General features: G+C 32.0%; 1 protein-coding gene across 1 annotated transcript; it reads left to right on the top strand.

Moving 5' to 3' along the window:
* On the top strand, window positions 1-20,539 carry LOC117211848 (facilitated trehalose transporter Tret1-like). Its single transcript, XM_033456098.1, has 7 exons — window positions 1-39; window positions 934-1,172; window positions 2,856-3,109; window positions 5,931-6,133; window positions 11,981-12,179; window positions 15,010-15,298; window positions 19,679-20,539. The coding sequence occupies exons 2-7, from the start codon at window positions 1,100-1,102 to the stop codon at window positions 20,074-20,076; spliced, it is 1,416 nt and encodes a 471-aa protein (XP_033311989.1). The 5' UTR covers window positions 1-39; window positions 934-1,099; the 3' UTR covers window positions 20,077-20,539.
* Window positions 20,540-22,094: the final 1,555 nt, after the last annotated feature.

The raw sequence follows: 22,094 nt of genomic DNA, 5'->3' as shown, positions 1-22,094 counted from the left end.
CGAAACGAATCTCCCTATACAAATCTTCAAAATAATCGGGTAAATATCGAATCTTTTTATTACACATGTTCAATACCACTAGTATACACAATTGCTATTCAGGAATAATAAACAATAAATATATAACAATAATAGAAAGAAATTTTCAAATAGAAGTTTGATGTAAACAAATATAAATATATTTTCAAATGCATAAATAGTATAACAAAGAGGAAGTAATATAAAAATAATATTATACATACATATATATCATAAGATAATTAAATAATATATGTATCGATAATGTAAAAGTATATGAGAAAAATATATGGATTTGAAAAGTATATACATATAATATAATATAATATATACCCATAAAGAATACAAAAGAATAATTGTAAAGAACATATAAAATTATTTATAGAAATTTCCACAAGCAATAAATATCCTGCGGAAGAAATTAAAGATATGTTAAATGAAGAATTTCATAAAATTTATTGAAATGTCGATGACGATATAAGAAAAGGCTTATACTTTTGCCTTCCAGAAAAACTGAAAAAAATACAATGAAGGACAATGACGGAAATACTAAAACATAACAAATCAATCTAACAAATATAAGAAATATGTTATACTATATTATAATTTGTAAGTTTCCATGAACTTCTATGTATGTACATATGTATGTTAGCAGTTTAATTTTTCGAAAATCAACAATTACCCTCAATGGAGTCTAACCTCATTTGAGTGGCTATAATTAGAAAAAATAGATCTTTCTCTAAAAAAGTATTGACGAAATATTAATATACTAATGAAGTATAAATGGTGAATAAATACTGCTGTTAAAAGAAAAAGAACTATTGAAATATTTCGGAAGAAATTGCTGCTCACGACTATATAACCCTGATTAAATCTTCGATCAAATGGCATAACACGATTTATGTTTTGTTTCAGAAAACGAACGGCGACTACGATTGATTTTACGAGATCCCAAGTCGATATTGTGCCACGTCGAAATCGGAACTTGGCTCGACTACGATCTCATTTCATAGAGCCGACTTGTTTTTCCATCGTCGACGACGCAAAATTATTTAAAAAGAAATATCATTCTCAACAGGCCATGACCACCGCATCGATCAACGACAACGTGGTCGAGATCCGAAAATTAAACCAATATCTCGGAGCCTTCGTAGGTGAGCTAACCTCTTTTTCATCTTTGTCAAATTCAAATTCCTAATACAACAATCTTTTAAATTGAAGAAGCTTTCGATCATCTATTAAAATTGTAAGAAATTTGTTTTAAATCATTGGAAGTTAGTTTTTGATTTGATTTGTCGAAACAATAAATAATTTTTTAAATTTCACAATACAAATGTCAGTTGTTAATTCTCCATCTAGATTTATTTGTATTATTAACTATTTATAGCTTTTATATTTCTTATAAAAATTATAAAAGAAGTTGGATGTATTGTTTTCTTCAATTTTTGATTGTATGTACTTGTTAGTAAACTTAGATTTTTAAATATTCTGACTGACAGTTGTATTAAATATTTTGGAATAAACGAAAAAATAACGATACGAACAAATGATTAAATTATGTATTATCAGAATTAAGTTCTTTCTTATTTTTAAATAGATATTTTAAGAATCCAAACAATATGGTACCTAACTACGTGTTGGCATATATTTTGATATACCTCATTTGTTTACTTATCACAATTGTGGTACTTTGTATATTATACCTTTATATAGAAGCTTCTATGGACACATGTCTGTGAATTTCAAATAACAGAATCTGTAACTTGTAAAACGATTCATCAGATTGAAGAATAAGGAAAGATCATTTTTAAAAACTAAATATTTGGTCTTGCTAGAGAAATTCATAAAGATCTTATATTAAACGCATAATTATTTTATTGCAATATCTTATTGTGCATTTTATTTTATAATATTTTTCAACTTGTACAATATAACTTTTTTATTCGTGGTTCAAATTACATTTTTGATTTTTCATTTCCTTGAAATCTACTATTGTGTGTTACAATATGAATAGTAATGTAAATATTTGTAAAATGCTGTCCGTATTTTCTTTTGAAGCTTTCTGGTAAAAAAAGCTATATAAAGAATAAGATGTCCCTTTATCTTCCACTAATAAATCGGTTTTCTTAATTGAATCGTCTGTTCTAACATTTAATACAAGAAATTCCATATTTCACAGTTTAACTCATACTAACTAAATAGCTCATTATCATACATATACCAGACGACTTCCAAGTTCGTTACTATACTGCAGACGATTATGCAAATTCATATTCTTGTAGATTTAACTAAAATAATAGCACCTAAATAAATATTCGCTTCATTTAATAACAATTATTAGTATGAATAATTTGCTTTAAATATTCCATATATTTTTCACATTACATGCATTTCGTGACATTTATATAATTTTAATAAATTTTGCATAAATACATAAACATCCGCAATCTGCTCATCACGCATAAACTTAACATATGCATGAGAACATCTGTATATGCTTAACCACCTAACGTCCGTCAGATACAACCGACTTTGTCAACAAAGGAAAACGCGTGCACAAAACATAGCACGTTGAGATAGTCTGACCCACTGTGCTCGTCATCCAATTTTCCCTTTTCTCCTCGACTCTAGAAAAATTAAAAATGATAAAAAGACACATTTTTCTTCTACGAGTGTGGTACTCGTCAAGATTTGCGAGTAAATTAACCGCAAAACACATAATTAGCGCGATGAACGGAAAAACAAATGGAAGAAAGGAAAGAAAACTTGAGGGACGAAAGAAAAGAGAAAAGGGGGAATGAGAGAGTTGAACATTGTGTTTTTTGGTAAAATTTCAGCGTCCCTGGGCGGTTTTGCGCTTGGCATCTCACTAGGTTGGAATTCAAAGGCTAGTGTTGTACTGAGGAATTATTTCGATGCCACTGTAACTGAAATCGGATTGATCGGGGGCATTTTAAATGGTGGCATCTGTATAGGAGCGATATCGATGATGTTTATTGCAGGACGAGTCCCTAGAACGAAGATCATGTTCTGGACGATGCCGGTTCTTCTTCTCACATGGATTCTAATGATCAGCCATCGTGGACAGAAGGTTAGTATGCGATGATCTCATTTCAAAAGTGCAATAAAGCTTACCCTATTACATATGATATATAGTATAATATATATTATTATACTAGATGCGTATTCAGTCGATCAGTTTTGTGATACACATTGTACGAAATGGACATGGATTTAGCAAATTCTTACTGTTTCTTAGATAAGCTCTTATTAAAAATTCGTATCAATAAATAGAAAATTAAAACAAAAAAAATAAAATGATTTCTTTATAAGAAAGAAGAAGAAATTTAGAAGAAAACTATTGTAGCTTGTTCCAAAAATTGTAGAATTAATCAGATGAAACATATTTTTATATTCTACGTCATGAAATTAAAGGAACACTTAATAAATAAAATAGTCGTTCGTTCGAAAAATCTAAGTCACCTATCCTTAGTCGCAAGAAGTCGGGCGAGAAAACCAAATTGATCGGAAGACCAATGTGTACATTGTACAGATATTGCAGTACAACCATTTTCATTTATTTTGAACTTTGGTTCGCTCGTATATATACGATCGTATACGGACGGCGAATTAGGCACATCCGATATAACCGTAGCCTAAAAGAACAATCACTTTTCTGATATTAAATTTCACTTGTTCAAATAGACACAGAGATCAAAGATAGAGATCAAAGATAAGGATCAAAGATAGAAGTCAAAGAAGTTGCCAGTTTACTTTAATATTTAATTTCCAATAGTTTTTTAGTAGCTTGTACATAAATCTTCAACGTGAATTCTTATCATTTTCACTTGCGGTTATAGTTTTACATATAATAATAATTATTGTAACAGAGAGAACCATCTTTCACTAGCAGACGTTCTGTTCGGATTTCAGAATATTCGGATAGCAGAAGACTAGTGTGTTTTAAAATTTTCCGAGTTTTATAAAAGTTAAGAGTTCATAATGAAATCTACCTGCTAAATTTTAACTGAAAAGATATGTTTTAAAAAGAAAATATCTACAGAGTGGCCCACAATTTATGACGCGAATATAGTTAAGGAAATTCTATAGTTTAAAATAAGATGAAAATCAATGAAATAAAAGATATATTTTGGAGACTTGTCAAATGTACCTGTATTTGAATAATTCTTCACTGGATGGGAGTAGACAATTGGCAGATTATGCTACAAATCGAAAAAAAAGTCGAAAATGTAAAATGACATTTTTTCGTCTCGTTTCGTTTTCGAAAAAATCGATTTTGTCAAGTAACGCAAAACTTTGTCAGGGACGTGTACAATTTTTTTCCAAAATATAGCTCCAAATAAAACAATTTTATTCTATGTTTTTTTTTTATTTTCACATGTAAAATAACTTCTTGCCGATTGCTCACTTTCATCTAGTAAAAAATTTGGCACATTCACGTGTACTCGAAATTTTCGAACTCAATTTTCTTGAAAGTGAAGCTTTCAACGCAATTTAGCAATTCCTGATTTTCGTACTATTTCGAGTCATTCTTGTAGAACCTACCGATACTGTTTATACTATAAATTAAAGATATTCTGTGTAAATATGTATGTAAGATTCTATTTTGTAAATTCCATTTTCTACGTTCTCTTGCACAATAATTTGCTAACAAATAATATATAAAATATTATAAAAAAACGTTAGCTCTGCGAATTCTTTGACACATTAGGATACATATTTTTGAAATGTAACACAATTTATTTATTTTCATTTTTAATAAGGAAAAAGAAATTGAGAGATATCAAATATAATATTTAAAAAATTACGTACACGTGTATATTTACATGAAATAAAAGGAGGAAAATAATAGGTTTAATGTCATATTAATATCTTATATTATATTCTAACATAAAGTATTTCTTCGGGATGCACAAGAACAAAAACGCAATTGCGTCAACAGTATACTTACAATAACATAATCATAGCAACGTAACGTATATATCAATGGTGAATTATAATTATTCTTAATGAATAACGATACTACAGTACTTAATTATTATTCCAACTATACGAGTTGCATATTTTACAGTAACTTAAATTGAAGAATTAAATAACTTTTTAATTTGTTCAAAATAAAAGCAATTGCTATACATAAAACAATAATTTAGTGATAAGAAAGAATAAAAACTATATTATATAAAATGGAATACTGCATAGGCAGTGGCAAACATATGGATAGGTACTTGTGTTTATTTAACTGAAACTATATTTTGTACATATCTCATATATCAGCCTCTTAGAAGCTAAATTAAACTCAACTCATTTTTAATTTCTTGATTTCATTCGATATGTACGTGAATAATATTCAATTCTCAATAAACAAATGTTTTACTTCCATAAGGTTACTCATTTCAAAAAGATTTCGAAATAAATAATACATATTCATAATATATACATACATAAATAGTATATACAGGGTGGTTGGTAACTGACGGTACAAGCGGAAAAGGGGTGATTCTACGCGAAAAAAGTCGAAAATATAGAATAAAAATTAAAAAAAAATTTCTTTTTTTAATTTTTCCATCGAGATAACGATCTACAGTGAGATCCGTTATAACGAGACGTGACAAAGTGCACGCGTACCGAGCGAAAATTCAAAGTCGATTTTCTCGAAAACAAAGCCTCAAACGAAAAATTCTTATTCTATATTTTCAACTTCTTTTTTCGCGTAGAATCACCCTCTTTCCGCTTGTACCACCAGTTACCAACCACCCTGTATATCACTGAAGATGTGTATATCAAATCCTTTGTTTTATCATTCTTTTTAGATAACTTACAACAAAACAATATTTTTCTTTCAAACTTTTTGGGATATTACGTTTGCAATATTAATAAAATTATGCTTCTAGGTTGTATTATTCCTTATTGGAAGATTTATTTGTGGCATCTGTGGCGGTGTATTCTGTGTTCTGACGCCGATATACGTGGCCGAAATAGCAAGCAAAGAAACTCGAGGGCGTTTGCTCGCGTTCTTTCAACTTCTTATTAACTGTGGCGTGATGTACGCTTTCTACGTAGCTCACGCAATCACTGAAGTTGAAACTGTGTGGAGGTATACGAATATTACACAATATTTTATCTGTAATAAAAAAAAATTTGATACTTTTATAATTAGCATAATTTTTTTTTTAAATTTATGACATCGTTACATTTTATTTATCAGTAATTTTTTATATCCATGGTTGTTATTACATTTGTGTCACTATGTTGATTCACAAATTTTTCAACAGTGTACTATCCCTGGCAATAAAGTTTCGATCACACGCGATAGTACCTACTTATTGTAAACCAGAGATACTAAAATTTGCATATAAAATATCAAATTTGATGTTATAAACCTAAAATGCGCGGGAACTTTAATCGGTCAACACAACAAATAATCAAAATTTTCATTTATTATCAAGAAGAAAATAATTGTTAATAAAAACTGGCACGTTTTCAAATGATTATTGTATATCACGAACGAAAACTTTACTCAGAATTACTCTTTTCCTCGATAATATTTTGTTTATTTACTATTTTCTGTTGAAAGATAAATGAAAATCGTGATTTTTTATTTCACATCACCGAGTTAACTTTCATACGTGTTTTATTTTTGTATCGTTCTATTTTATATTTCATATGCATAAACTTTATATCTCTCATACACAAATTTCAGTAGATTTAGTTAGCTCAATATTGTTACGTTTGATTGAAAACTTATTGCCAGAGGTAAAATTAATTCTCTGCAATGCTATATGTATTTTCGACCAATCGCGGGGAGACGCAATCGCGAGGAAACACGCCAACGGGAGTCGTAAATTCCCGTTACGATTATAATAATCGACGCCGCGAATAGATCGATCCCCTGATTTCCGTTGAGATAATAGGGGTGGTTAAGGTGGTATAACGCTGCGCTTAACAGGGTTATAAACTTTATATTTCCAACACTTATGGGGTACACTGTTGAGTATGTATTCAAGGAGAGTAACCTGGTAATGACATGTTGACTATTCTAGCGATGAAGAATAAGTAAAGTATAGTGACGATGCTGTAACGGAGGAAAGCTAATGTCTAACGCACGGGACCATCGGATTTGTTGATGACACTTTTGGTTAGGAAAGTGAGGGCAGTAGACATTGTTTCTGATTGGATAAAAGAAGGTTGGTGGACTAGGAAGGGTCTTAGCCGCCCTCGATAGAAAGTTGCTAGTGTGAAGTGTCATACGTGAGAAAAAACTAACTTTCCCGTGTCAGCCGTAGTAGACAATAATCTTTAGAAAGCGATTTAGAAACAAGAGATATTTGTTCTGTCTGAAGGACCTTAGCTAGCAAATTACTGAGATTTATGATGGATCCTTGAGACTATTGAGGGTACGCAGTAAGGATGAACGGACATCTGGTTCCCATCTTGCCCGCGGTGTGTGACCTGGTCTAGGTAGAGTGCCGCCCGACGTGACATCCTCCCCCCGTTACCCGTAGAGGGTACCGATCAAAATTCATGCAAAGGTAGAATTAATTGAAGCTGCCGCCCGACTCTTTGTTGATTGCTGGTTGTCCGCATTCTGCTGGATCGGGTTGGCTCGATAGTAGGGCGAGCTGCGTGGCACCTCGATCCACGATGCTCGTTGCCGGATGAATTGTGGTGGTCTGGATGAGGCCGTCGTCGCTAGGGTGAATTCGATGATACGGCCGAAAGCCCGTTGCGTTCAGGATATGTTGTCTACCTTATAGGTTACCTCGGCCCATAAAGTACCGTGGAACATCTCGGCCTAGAAGGTGTCGTTATACATCTCGTCGATTTCACAACGGCAAGTGAAATTCGCATGTAGATGCGTTGTGGAGGCATGAAGAAAGTCTATGGTTGATTGGGGGGCAAGGCTCCATCCGTATCGCGTCTTCTTGATAATGCTTGGTGGTTGGACCGACGTGGTCCAATTATCCGCAAAAGGCAAAATCAGAGACTTATCCGATGCAGTGATCTGTGGGCTCAGTGGACAATCGTTGAGATCCGAAGGGGTGTTCTGAAAACTATCGATATCAGTTAAGTGATTAGTCACGATGGCAATAATGTAGATATTATTTCGATTCGGGTCACTCGCAGGTGCGACCCCTCTGGGCCATGGAGAAGGAGGAATCTTCACGTAATGTCCCGGAGAATGAATGAGAATATCCGATACGATGTTTATGGCAGGTGTTACATATGACGTTATGCAGGACAAGTTATTAACCGTCAAAGTGTTGATCGAGGAACGCCTGTTCCTAGATAATTCTATCAACGTGGATTTCGGAGAGTCTGCCGTAGGCTTCGATTCTAGATTGGCTTCGGTGTCCTTGACGTTACTCTCTTCGTTGTGAATTACAGTTATAGAGCATCGCCCATTCTGTAACGGATTCGGAAAGATCAATGTCTGCGACGGCTTGTCGCCTGGTGAGGTTTTCTCTCTCTGCCGGTCCAGAGAATCGTGCGGAGTTGTCTTCAAGGCGCGTGAAGACGATGAGTTGCGAGTTTCATGCAATGAGCCGCACGTGTCATGCAACGAGATCTGCGTGTCAGACGACGGTATCGGCGCTAGATTCGACGCGAAATTTTCCGTCGGCGGAGTATGACCGCTGTTGTCCTGGACGGGATTCAGTTCCTTCTGGTCCAGAGAATCTTGAGCGATTGGCTGATTCAAGGCGTTGTGTGGCGTTGAATCAGATTGTTGCGATGCTGACGATGTGAACGTGGTTGTCGTCAGGTCGTGTATAGGTGACACGTTGTGAGTGTCACGCGATAAGCTCTGCATATCGTGCGACGGGATCGACGTTCGAGTCGATGCGATGTTCTCCGTCGGCAGAGTTAGAATAGCGTTGCTGGTTTTACTTAAATTGTCGTTACGACCCTGAAAATAATTAGACGGGTTACTGCTGCGCTTGGGGGTCGACGGGGCAGCTGATCGCTTGCCATTCATGAGCTCCCTTATTCTAATGTCTAGGGAAACGGCAGCGTTGAACGCTTCTAGTTCCTGTTTGATGTTTGTTCATCTGGATCGAGTTCATCTAACTCTTATTGGAATAGGTTAAATCGTTCCAAACCATTCACAAGTAAAGCATGGTATGATTTTAAATATTCAACCTCTTGCATGTTGGACTGCTCGTATTTGTCGATGGCTTCCCTTGTGATCCTTGGGATGCCTTCGAACAGTCTATCGCGCTTTCTACGTATGCCGTTGGTCTTTGCTGGGGTCGGCATGATCATTAATGTAGTTAGATTGTAGTTATTCTAACCTTTTACTTATTGAATGTCCAGCTACGGCGGGACGCTGCCTGGGAGCGTGTCTCGACCGATGGGTTATGCCTCTTCGAAGATAACGTTCCTGACGTTACTGACTTCGATGGAGTGATAACGGTTTCGTTGCTGGTTTGATGTAAACACGTGGCACTGTATGGTCACTGGTAAGTGCACCTTTCACTGGCACGTGATCCGGCTCGAAGGACCATGTATTTTCGACCAATCGCAGGGAGACGCAATCGCGAGGAAACACGTTAACCGGGGTCGTAAATTCCCGTTACGATTATAATTATAATAATCGACGCCGCGAATAGATCGATCCCCTGATTTCCGTTGAGATAATAGGGGTGGTTAAGGTGGTATAACGCTGCGATTAACAGGGTTATAAACTTTATATTTCCAACACTTATGGGGTACACTGTCGAGTATGTATTCAAGGAGAGTATCCCGGTAATGACATGTTGACTATTCTAACGATGAAGAATAAGTAAAGTACAGTGACGATGCTGTATCGGAGGAAAGCTAATGATGTGTGTGTCTAGCGCACGGGATTATCGGATTTGTTGATGACACTTTTGGTTAGGAAAGTGAGGGCAGTAGACATTGCTTCTGATGGGATAAAAGAAGGTTGGTGGACTAGGAAGGGTCTTAGCCGCCCTTGATAGAAAGATATTTGTTCGGTCTGAAGACCTCAGCTAGCAAATTAATGCGATTTATGATGGGTCCCTGAGACTACTGAGGGTAAGCAGTAAGGATGAGCGGACATCTGGTTCCCATCTTGCCCGCGGTGTGTGGCCTGGTTTAAGTAGAGTGTCGCCCGACGTAACACTATATGATTCAAAAGTATTTTATTCCTTTTATATCAATATTTTTTACAACAAGTTTATTTTCGCCCATTTTATGAAAACTCGTTCCATCGTAGTTGGTTGTGTAACATTGATGCAATTTCATTTTGCCTCAATTTAACACTGCGATAAGTAAAATTAAGTAGTTTATTCGCAATTTTAATTGACAAAGTTTAATTAAATCGAAGCTTAAATTGCACGATTATATAACGCACGATTATGCGAATTTTGCTATGCTTTACTGGTCAACGTTGATTCGGAAGTGTAGTATTTTCGTAATATCTGATATTTAAAAACCTTTAAAAATATATAACTGTAAGATGAACGAGCTTAAAAATGTTGATTGATTTTTTGTTTTCTTTATTATTTGTTTCAAAGTTTATTCATGCAAATTATTTTTCACGATTTATGCAATTTAGTCGCAAAATACCATAAGAATAACTTTATTAGCTCGGAATATAACATATTATACATCAACTGATTCGTTAAAATATATAAGATATTTATAAATCACAAAAATATATAAATTATTTTACGGAAACTTGTTTTTTATTGAGAAAATAAACAAGGAAATCATGTTGAAGTTAACCTAGATTTTTGTATTTCATTATAAATATCAGAGAATTGGCATACTATTAATAGAAAAAACTGTTAATAATTATTCTTCAATTATTTCAAATATTAAAAATACTAAACAAAATCGGTTTGTTAAAAACTTATATACGTTATTGCACAAGAAGAACTAATTTCTTAACCTCGTTTTATTAAAAATGAGTAGTTAATTGTCTGTTTCCTGATAATAATTATTAGGATTGATTAATTCGTCAAACAATCCATTTTAACATTGTCTTTTTGTTGGTTGAAATACAATCAATATATCTGGCACAGTAAATATTTCAGTAATAATAATTTTTGTAAACTAAAATACTAATTGCCTGTGAACGAATCAATTAATTAATCAATGTCGCATTTCTTAAAACGTGACTTTGTTAGAAATGTGTCCATAATTCTACTACACTAACTATTTTGTTCAAATTTATATAGTGACTCAAGAAAGATTTGGAACAATTAACATACAAAACTTTTATGTATATAATTGTGAGTTTTAAATAAAACATTTTTAAGGTTTCTTTTTAATTGTCGGTTTAGAGTTGCATCAACATCTCCAGTTACTAGCAACTACACTTTTAACATTTTTAACGTTATAATATGAGACAACTAGCATAAGTATATTGCTCAAATTTGAAAATGTATACAGAAGTTATAAAATATTTACTGCAAACATATATTTAGTAAAAAATTAGTATAGCACATGAAAATGCATCAGACATCTTAAGCACATAATAAGTGTTACAGATGATTCCATTAAATATTGTGTCGTATTAATTAATTGAATAATTGATTGTTTAACTACTTCGAGAATTTCTGCATTGCGTACGCTTCTAATAAATATTTTACAACTTCAATATACATGTTCGCATTGGTTTCAAATTTTACCGATAATTATGATAGTCCTATCTTATTACAGTGCTAGTGAAATTTTAAAATGATTTGTGTAACATACGTAATATATTCATAGAAGTTTTTGTCAATGTTTAAATACTTTTGCGAGCCACTGTATATTCAGAAGAACAATAATAAAAACATTAGAAATAAATTCTTCCTGTTTCTTTCAAATTACTCCTTCAAACAATCCAAGATTTTTTCCTCTCAATCGGGACATGTTTTATTAAATGAAGGTTGATCTGAGCGGTTCGATTTCTCTGGGAACTGCATGTAAATTAATTCTTTTTCTCGTAAAGGTACAGCGCAATTTGTGGGCTCGCGTGTCTTTCGATCGCGCCAGTAAAATTATTACCTGAGAGTCCACTCTACTATTTGTCGAGGAACGACGAGATCAATGCAGAAAAGTCCTTGAGATGGTATCGCGGCGATACTTACGATGTCCAGCACGAAATCAGCGAAACGAAGCGTCTCATTCTTGCGACTAGCTCGAAAAAGGTACAAACAATCGATTTCTTCTTATGTAAGCTAATCATTTTGTGGAATAACAAATGGAATAGATTGGGATCTATTTTTTGTGGAAAGTTGAAAATAGGCATAATCCGTTCCTCATCTAAATTTTTTATTTTAGAAATAATAAATTTTAATATATTATTAACACATATAATAACATTATTTGATAGAAATATTTTGTTATTTGACTTTATTACATTTGCGACTATTTTAGCGATTCCATAAATCACAATGTATATACAATTAGTTAAAAATCTATATACAGTATTGAAAATTATAATAAAAGCGTCAGTTGTACAAATTTGTTTGGCATATTAATCATCACTTATATTAAAAACGAAGAAGTAAAAGAATATAAAATACAATGTTACAAATATTACTTGCATCTGTTCTATTTACATGAACTCATACAAAGCAACTTCATATTATAATTAATATATTGTAGGTCAATATCAATAGTGCTTACTATGTCCTTGGTGTTAATTGAAACAAGTACAAATTTTTAATATCACAACCTAATACGTTAAAGGAACCGCAAGGCAGGACATGTATAACTTTTATTGTAAAAGTCTATTAAATATTTTACAACACAACATTTCTGATGTAGTTTTATCCTAAAGTTTTTGTGAGGTAAATGTTTTAGCTTGTCCAATTGCTTTCATACATATATTAATAATAATTGTATTGATATGTAAATATACATAATATTGTCGAAAATATATACAATAAGTACGATATTAATTATCGTCAGCAGCTTTTTAGTTCCTTTGATAAGTGAGATACTTTCATGATTAACTATTGTATATACATTATGTACCAAACACTTGTTTATTTCTGACAAGATATACAGTCACTTTGACTGCCACGCCGAAATCACATATTTCGCTCAGGATGCCACGGGAATATTTTTATTATTCAAAGCATATAATGGCAAAATAATAATAAATTCACAATGTAAGACAACATTTTTCCCTAATGGACCGTTTATCTTATTGGTGATCACGGGTGACCACCGTGGTGCCTTGGTAACAGTTGATAGCTACATATTATAACAAGGCTTCGTTTATTTCAACAAACCATTCGCATTCGTTATTTAGTCGTAAGCAAAACGTCCAGGATATAACGTTTAGAAGATATTAGTAAACAGTATTTGTTCATTCTATATATAATAGTAAGGTGGAGAGACAAGCGTGACATTTTTACGATTTCGATGAAACATTCGGATAATATTGTAGAAGTCCGCAAAAAAGATTATGTTTGTAATAAACCAATGGTAGTGGTAAATTACAACAGAGGAAAATGTGCTATAAATTTACCAGATCAAATGATAGCATATTCTACATCATATAGAAAAATCCTCAAGTGGTATGTAAAATTAGCTTTAGAGTTATTGTTGAATACATCAATTTCAAACGCAATGAGACTGTATAAACAAGCAACAAAAACAAAAATCAAGGTGTCAGCTTTTAAAATGGCACTCGCAGTGCACCTTACACAGTGCCATTCACCAGAGCCGTCAAATATATTTATTCGGCAAGGATTGCGACACGAAATGCAGAAGAAAGAAGGGCAAGCGTACCTGGCACGAAAATTTTGCAGAGAGTGGTATAAAAAAATGTTAACCAATTAGGATAAAAAATTGCTAAGAATCAGAGGAAAAAAGTAACCACCTATTGTCCAGATTGTATTGATGAGCCACATTTATATTTAAAGTGTTTTAACACAGTGCACTGCTAGATGCAAGATTTGTTCTCATTTTTTTTTTATTGATATTCTAATAAAAATGTTTAATTGTTCAATGGGACACTTTTTATTCCAAAGCATCTTCTGTTTATCGGTTATATTCGATTTTCATTCAATTTTTACAATTGTAAGAAGTTCAAGCGCTCCGGCCACTAATGAGCACTATGACGTCACAGAAGAAACCATAGCCGGTCATATATGACCAATGTGGCAGTCAAAGAATACACACCAGGTTTTTGTCGCATTTCCTATAATTTAACAAAAAAATGTCTCTGAAAGAAAAGTTAATTAGCTTCGACTTGGTTAGAAGTTACAATAAAAAATGTTTTCCAAAATTTCCTTTTCCAATAAAGAGTCAGTCATCTCGATTTTTGCAAATTGTACTATGTATTTGTGATTTGATAGAGTTGTAGCTAACACCAAGATGAATTCAACGATGTACTGCGCTATGACCTTCACATGATCTTGACTTCAGAAACTTTAATTCAATGATTAGAGACGCTAATATGGAAAATTATTTTATTTAAGCCAAAGTTTCTGAAGTCGAGGTCACATGAAAGTCATAGTGTAGTAGATCGATGAATTCCACTTGGCGTCAGCTACAATCCTATCCATTTCGCAAATACACAGTGCCATTTAAAAAAATCAGGTTGATCTTAACTTTTTATTGAAAATGCAAGTCACGGCTAATTAATTATTATGTCAGATATTTTTTTCTTAGATTATTGGATATGTTACACAAATAGTTGATATTTTAAGACTGACTTTGTATATTAATCTCAAACAATTGAAGATTTTCTAATCTATATAAGACATCAACCATATATTTATGCGGCTCAATTTTTACAATATCTTGCTTTCCCAAATTCCTAGATCAGTTATTCATATATTTTTTGCAATCTTTTAATTTCAATTCAGTCAATAATAATGAATCATTTTATTCATGTTAATTAATATCCAAACATACTCGAACATAACACCAATCGCTATTTCCGACGCTAAGATTTGAATTGTTTCCAAATTCTGTGCTTAATTACTAAGTAATTATTACCTGATTTTTTCGATATATCAGTTTAGCTTGAAGTTGGTAAGAAATCGCCGAGTACTTCGTTCCATCGCAACTTGCTTTGGAGTAATCCTGGCCCAACACTTGTGTGGCGTCAATATGATGATTTTCTACGCCCTGATCCTCTTCGACACCAGCGGTTCCGGTGAACTAACCGGAAGCGAACAGACGTTGGTCGTCGGTACCGTTCAAATATTGGTATCTCTCTTGGCTGCGTTCCTCGTCGACGTACTTGGACGACGAATTCTCCTCACCCTCTCCTCCCTTCTCATGGGATTGTTCCTTATACTGCTAGGTAAATACCATTCTCAAATGCATAATGTAGCGAAATCGGAAATATCCTTGATAGAACAGCGTTTTGTAATTCATGCTACTCGAAATATCATAATCTACTAGCACTACTTTATAATTGTAATTTTATTCATGATATTTCATTCAGAGGGATAATTTTTCGGGACTTTGATTCTTCTTTTGTTGTAATTAATTAATTTTAATTGTTATTTCACTTAGATAAATAATATTTTTATTATCTTTATACATAAGATAAATTATTGAAGTAACTTGAAATTTACTACTTACGTTTAATTTAGTAAACACAATAAAATAATTGCTTAAACTCTCCTTAGATATCTTTCACCATTCTTAAGGTATTTTACAAAAAAGGAAATTCTGAATTTCTTTCGATCTTTCGAGAAATATCTGAAAAACGGTGAAAGATAGTTAAAGAGAGTTTAAACAGGAATTACATTGTTTTCTTCTATTTACTAAATTAAAAAAAAAGATTTTGAAACATCCATTATTTTCGAGTTAATCTCCCCCAACATCTCCTAACAAAAATTTTTCTTGCTATACATGCTGAAATACTTCTATCTACCCTCTTCTATCTGCTCTCTCTTCATATCTGTAAATGACTTCGTGAAGTTCATTTACATGAAAATTATTAATATTAAGTTTAATTATAACAGTAATAACAATTCCATTAATGAAATGAATAAATATTTGCATTTTATTTTTGTATATTTTTACATACCAAAGAGTTACGTAGGTAGCAAACGACAAAAATAATAAAAATCATTCTTTGTAATTGTTACAGTAATCATATTCCGCATAAAATTATTTGAATTTGAAACAAAGATATTCGCCACACCACGCACATTGCATTAAAGTCGGCGTTTCATAAATATGTACTTCATTTTGGTATAACCTTCTCGCTCCTAAAGTAGTAGAACTGCCACTGCTGACTACCGTTGCTGCCACAAGTTAAATAGAAACTATATGTATATGGAATTAAATATAAATTGGATATATAACATTCGCTGACACTAAAGTACTTAGTGTTACACATAAGTTGTTGAATTTGTCTTCAAAATGGCTATCATTTGCAAATAAACGAAATGTAACATTCTATTTAAAAAAAACTAAGTTGATCTTTTTTTCTCATTAATTTTTTTCAACACAATAAAACTATTTTTACTATACATTGCTGCCTGTCAAACTATGCAACTTTTCTAGAAAACATTTTTTCAAATGTTGTATTACAACGGAAATATTTCAGGTGATAAAGTTATATGCCCTGTATATTTTTTATTTGTTTCTTCTTATTTTTGACTCGAGAGAGATTCAGAAAAGATATCTATTTATTTGTCTGTAGTAAAGTGACATTGCCTTTGAAACATGATTTTGTCAAAAACGTAACATCCAACGCAATTTTGTCATTTTTGATATTCTAATTATTCTTACTATTCTTATTTTGAAGCATAGAATTTCCGTAACTTTACCTGTGCCATGAATTATTGCACAGTATATACTTACTCCTTGATGTAGAATTTTCGACGTTATTTTACGTATTAGTTTTATTTTCATTGAATGCCATTACGCTTTATCAATATGATATTATATCGTAAATAAATGTCGAACTGAAAGAATCATCTAAAATTACTGAATCAAATATATCATTCTTTTCATTGAATAATTCAGAAATTTTCGATATATGTCAAAACACGAATGGAACTCTGAACAATATAAGTTTGAATGAATTATAATTTCACACTACGTTATTTTCACCGATCGATTCTATAATTATTACTTGTTCTAAATTAATTAGACCGATGCGTGATTTAATTAGTTGCCTTGAATAATCGATGCTTATTACGTACATGTACAATTTCGTTTAAATCATTTTAGTCTATTTGGTATAAATATACAACTGATAAATATTGTTCCGTGTGATTTTATTTATTCATAGCTGATGGAATTTCTTAAGAAAAACTGACTCGTTCAATGGTCGCATCTATGATGCTGGCTGGCTTCGGTCCAGCTTAAAATACGACCTCTTCTGCAATACTTCCGGAGCAAGCTACACAATGCGTATTAAGAAATCAAAATAGACCGTGTATCGATTGTTGATTCAATCGTTCATAGAAAATTAAAAAAAAAAAACGTATTTCAACTCTTTGACATAGAACAACAACTGTATTCTGTGTTGTTTTTGTATCTATTATATATTTATTATACGTTTTCATCCTTTTGTGTTATGCTCTTATTTTGTGTATGCTATAAAATTTGTTCAGAATATTTAAATAGATGAAAATAATTCTTAACAGGAATGGTATTTAAAGTGATGGTTCAAGGTTGTACTCTTTTGTAATTAAATATCGGAAACAATAGAATTTTTTGCTTAAACACAATTACAAATTTAGAAAACAAAATATTACATTATTTTCGAAAATCTTAAATATTTGTATTAATTTTGTAAGATTAATTGACCATTCTTTACACACAATTCAAGTATACAAAGTATACCATCAAACACCTACATGCTGATGAAAACATCCATTTAAAAAAAATATTCTTTGGATAGCCATATATTGTATTTTTTACCCTCACCGCAACTCATTAACGTGTTAAAGAACTTACAACAATTTAAAATCAGGATAAAAATATTCATTCTTTCCAAAAAGGAATATCTTTTATTCGACGTTGTCTACATTTATTTCAATCATTATACATCACCATATTTCCAAATTCCGTAATCCAAACGTACAGGATTATGTCAGACGGTGGTACAACCGAGTAGGTGGATGAATTTACGTACAAAAATAAGTCAACAATATTATGTTGATTATTTACTCCTGTTCAGTCCGAAATTAGCCAAATTTAAGTTTATTCGTTAAATCTTCAAACTCTATTTTCTTGAAGACGAAACAATATATGAAAAAATTGTATTCTATATTTTCGAGTATTTTCGACTTCTTTTTTCACGTAGAGTCGCCCATTTGTACCAACTGTCTGGCATCATCCTGCATATTTCAATAGATAATAAATATACCCAACAATCAATATAAGGAAAAGCCCATTAATTTTATAAAAATAAAAAATGAAATATTGGTTTTATTATGGAAATATTATTTGCACTTAATTGAAGACTTATAAACGCTCGATAAACAACAATCAACAATTTAGATCCATGTAGGAGGAAAGCCATTGATTTTAAAGAAATACTTGTAATACACGTATATCATAAGTTTAGAATATGTTCACAGTATAGCAAATCATGAAGCAATTAAATGATACTTCTTTTCAATTTAACTTGTCAATACGATTCAACAAAAAACAATCAACAAGCTAGATTTTAGTATTTAAAACACGTATTGGTATTATATACATTTTTTAAATTCACGATGTGTCATGCAGGATATGACAGGATATATGTTATAATCGGAGAAGGATTATTGTACATTCAAAAATAAATAGAAAATGTAGAACAAACTCTTTTTGGTTGATGCTTTATTTTCGAAAAATCGAGCTTGGCCACGCTTTATAGAAATTAGTATTTGAAGAATTTTCGAGCTCGATTTTCTTGAAAATGAGACTTAAATACTAAAATTTTATTCTCTGTCTTCGATTTATTATTTTTGCACATAGAGTAACCTCTTTGCGATTGTGGAATTGCGTTCAATCAAATCCGACAAAGCTCATACGTATTTGACAAGTTTTCCAGTTTGAAATCTTAAAACGAATGAACCATTTTTATTTCAGATTTTCCACTTACTTTTACATCTAAAATAATCTCTTGGTTAATTGCATCACGCGCTCTGCCACACTATGCATACTATAATGGCGGAAAAAAGAAAGTTTATAAAACAGGAAGTATAAATAAACACCATGATTTTACAATATGAATTTATATTTAATATGGCTAATGAATAAATATAATACGTACCTACTGTAAAATGGATGACTGTTCCCAATATGGTAACAAATTTTTAGTACAAAAATTACTAAAATTTATACCGTGTCAATTTCAAACTTTCCTTTGTCCGCCAGTATATACAGCGATTAAGAAATATATTTGTACACCGTTATATTTCTTATATGGTTTATATACTGATTAATTACGACCATATATTAAATTTTATATATTAAATTTCATATGATTACAAAATATTAATACCATAAAAATTAAATGTAAGTTGTGGTAAAGAAACGGTTCAGTGGAAGATAAGACTATGTGTACATAAATTGCTTTTTGTATATATACAGTTGTGTTATATAAAGCGATCAAATGTATTTAATTTAGCTCAGCCTGATTGAACGATCAAGCAATCTACAATCAACATTAAATTACCAATCGATATCTCGTTACTTTTTACACCCTTTCTTCTGTCTATTCCAGGTTGGTTCTTTAGCCTACGCGATGCTGACCCCGAAAATGACGACATTTACTTCTGGATGTCGCCCACATGGATCACTCTGATCTTTGCCTCCTTCAATCTAGGTCTTGGACCAATTTCCTGGTCTCTGTTAGGCGACACGCTTCCGGAACAACTGAAGACACCAGTGGTCTCCGTTGCAGTTGCTTTCGGATGGTTAATCTCGCTGATGGCCACGCTGACTTTCGACGAAATGATCATTTCCCTAGGTGGCACGAAAGTCATGTGGCTTTCTGCCGCCATATGCTGGTTAACAGGCCTATTCTGTGCCATCGTGGCTAAAGATAACACTGGCAAAAGTCTAATAGAAATCCAAGAAAACTTTCGTATCGAGTCTAACAGAGAACTAGCGAGAACCTGATAGTTTTTCTCTAATTTTTATTACAATTAGGATTTCTTTTAGTCGTATTTCGTATTTTGAATCTTGAACGAGGTGATAACCCGCCTTTTTTGTACTTTATTCAGATTCGGTCAAGAAATTACGTGTTTTTAACTATCTTTAAAGACATTTTGTAGTTAAAGCAAATAGAAATGGATTTCTGTATAATGGATTGCGGATTTTTATGCAGTTTTATAGTTTTAGGAACACAATTGAGGAAACGGAACTCAATAGATTTATTTCACCCATTAGATATTATTATGAGTACTATACTTCGGATATTTTTATACATATTTATATATTATATGTATTACTGCATCTTCGGATTTCCTATAAATGCATAAACATTCGTAGTCTGATGATTGGTTTATAAAAAAGTATGTATAATGGACACATAGTAATTATTGGTTCAAATAAACCGCAAAGACGTTACTGTTTAACTTGACTCTTTCGGATTATTTTTTCATGCCTTTTACACTTCCAATTTACTTACTCGTGGCCAACGATAATTTAATTTTTTTATTTCGTAAAAATTGCTAAAAATATATGATTCTACCATTCTTATACTTTTTATAAACGCTTGAAACAATTTCAATGTAGAATATTAATTAAAATAATATTTCTCTATTTTCTATGATCCAAATTACTCAATTTTTTCTTTATTTGTGCTTCCTTTCGTTGTAACAGTATTTATACAATTTTAATAAAAAATATATCTATCTCTTTCTATTCCTTTCTTTTTCACTAAATTTTACTGAACTTTCATCCAGAAGGACATATAATTAGTGGCGGCCTAAATTACTTATCTGCCTCCTTTGGCACAAAAAGATATATTAACTCAATCTTACCTTTACGAAACTTTCGGCAATAAATTCGGTAAAGTGTTAAAAGCATTTGCGCATAAACTAGCAAGAAGTAGCAGAAATACTGTGGAAGTGTTGATAATACACATGACGTAAACAATTCCCCTCATTTTTATTGTATTTTCTCTAGTTTCTACACTTCGAATCGTAAAATGTTTCAAACTGAGGGAACTACATACCGTTACTTTGAACGCCGCTGAATCGTAAACCTTGCAAGCAATTATTTGCTTGTTTGCTTGTAATTGTAACTTGCCATCGTTGGATTTCTTCATCGAATTTATTCAAATTATACGGTTCGTTTCAGCGTATCCTCGTTCAGTTTTTGCTTTTTAATCGAAAAGAAAAATTAATTGCGACGCCAATACTACGAAATAATGATAATAACAGAAAGTACCGACATTGTAAATTGTAATACAAGAAAATAAACGAAAATGATTTTCTATTCGATACAATAATTTTATCGAAAACTAGTAAATTAAACAATCCGTAAAAAATATTTCTGACAAATTCTCGAACTTCTCGTCCAAGATTAACATATTGTAATGAATAATAAACTCGGCTTTCATTTTCATCTTTCAGTTTCGTTCTTTTGTTCAGCGCATTATTTAGAATTGCAAAAATTTTTTGTTAGGCTCTCAAGAGTCAAACTGATCAGCTTAACCTTTTGTTAATTTCTTAATTTCACTATACAAATACACGATTAATGTTTAATTTTCAAGAGACAAATAACTTATTTTCATAAACACTGTGAAAAAAGGGTGACACAAATAATAATGAATGACAAGATGAATTTACAAAATAATGTTTGTAACATCATTATTTTTCTGTACTTTTCAACTTATGAAGTGATTAATGTGGCTCTTGAACGCTTCATAGGACAAAAAAAAGTATCTACAAAAATGTTGATCCTTATATCGTACACCTTATATATTTTCCATACTATTGTATATGCATTCTATGTGTTGTTGTGCTTTTAAATTTTCTGTAAATACATAATAACCCACAGTCTAGCAACAATCAGGTAGTACAAATATTTCAAATAATAGTAGATTCAACTACGTATTCAACGGTTAGTTTCGAATTATGATATTCTCGATTCCTGGTCTCGAGTTTGTCAGTCGTACGGTCTCAATAGGT

This window comes from Bombus bifarius, unplaced genomic scaffold (genome assembly GCF_011952205.1).
Source record: "Bombus bifarius isolate JDL3187 unplaced genomic scaffold, Bbif_JDL3187 scf7180000008258, whole genome shotgun sequence".
NCBI lineage: Eukaryota > Metazoa > Arthropoda > Insecta > Hymenoptera > Apidae > Bombus > Bombus bifarius.
This window is presented reverse-complemented; position numbering and strand designations above follow the sequence as displayed.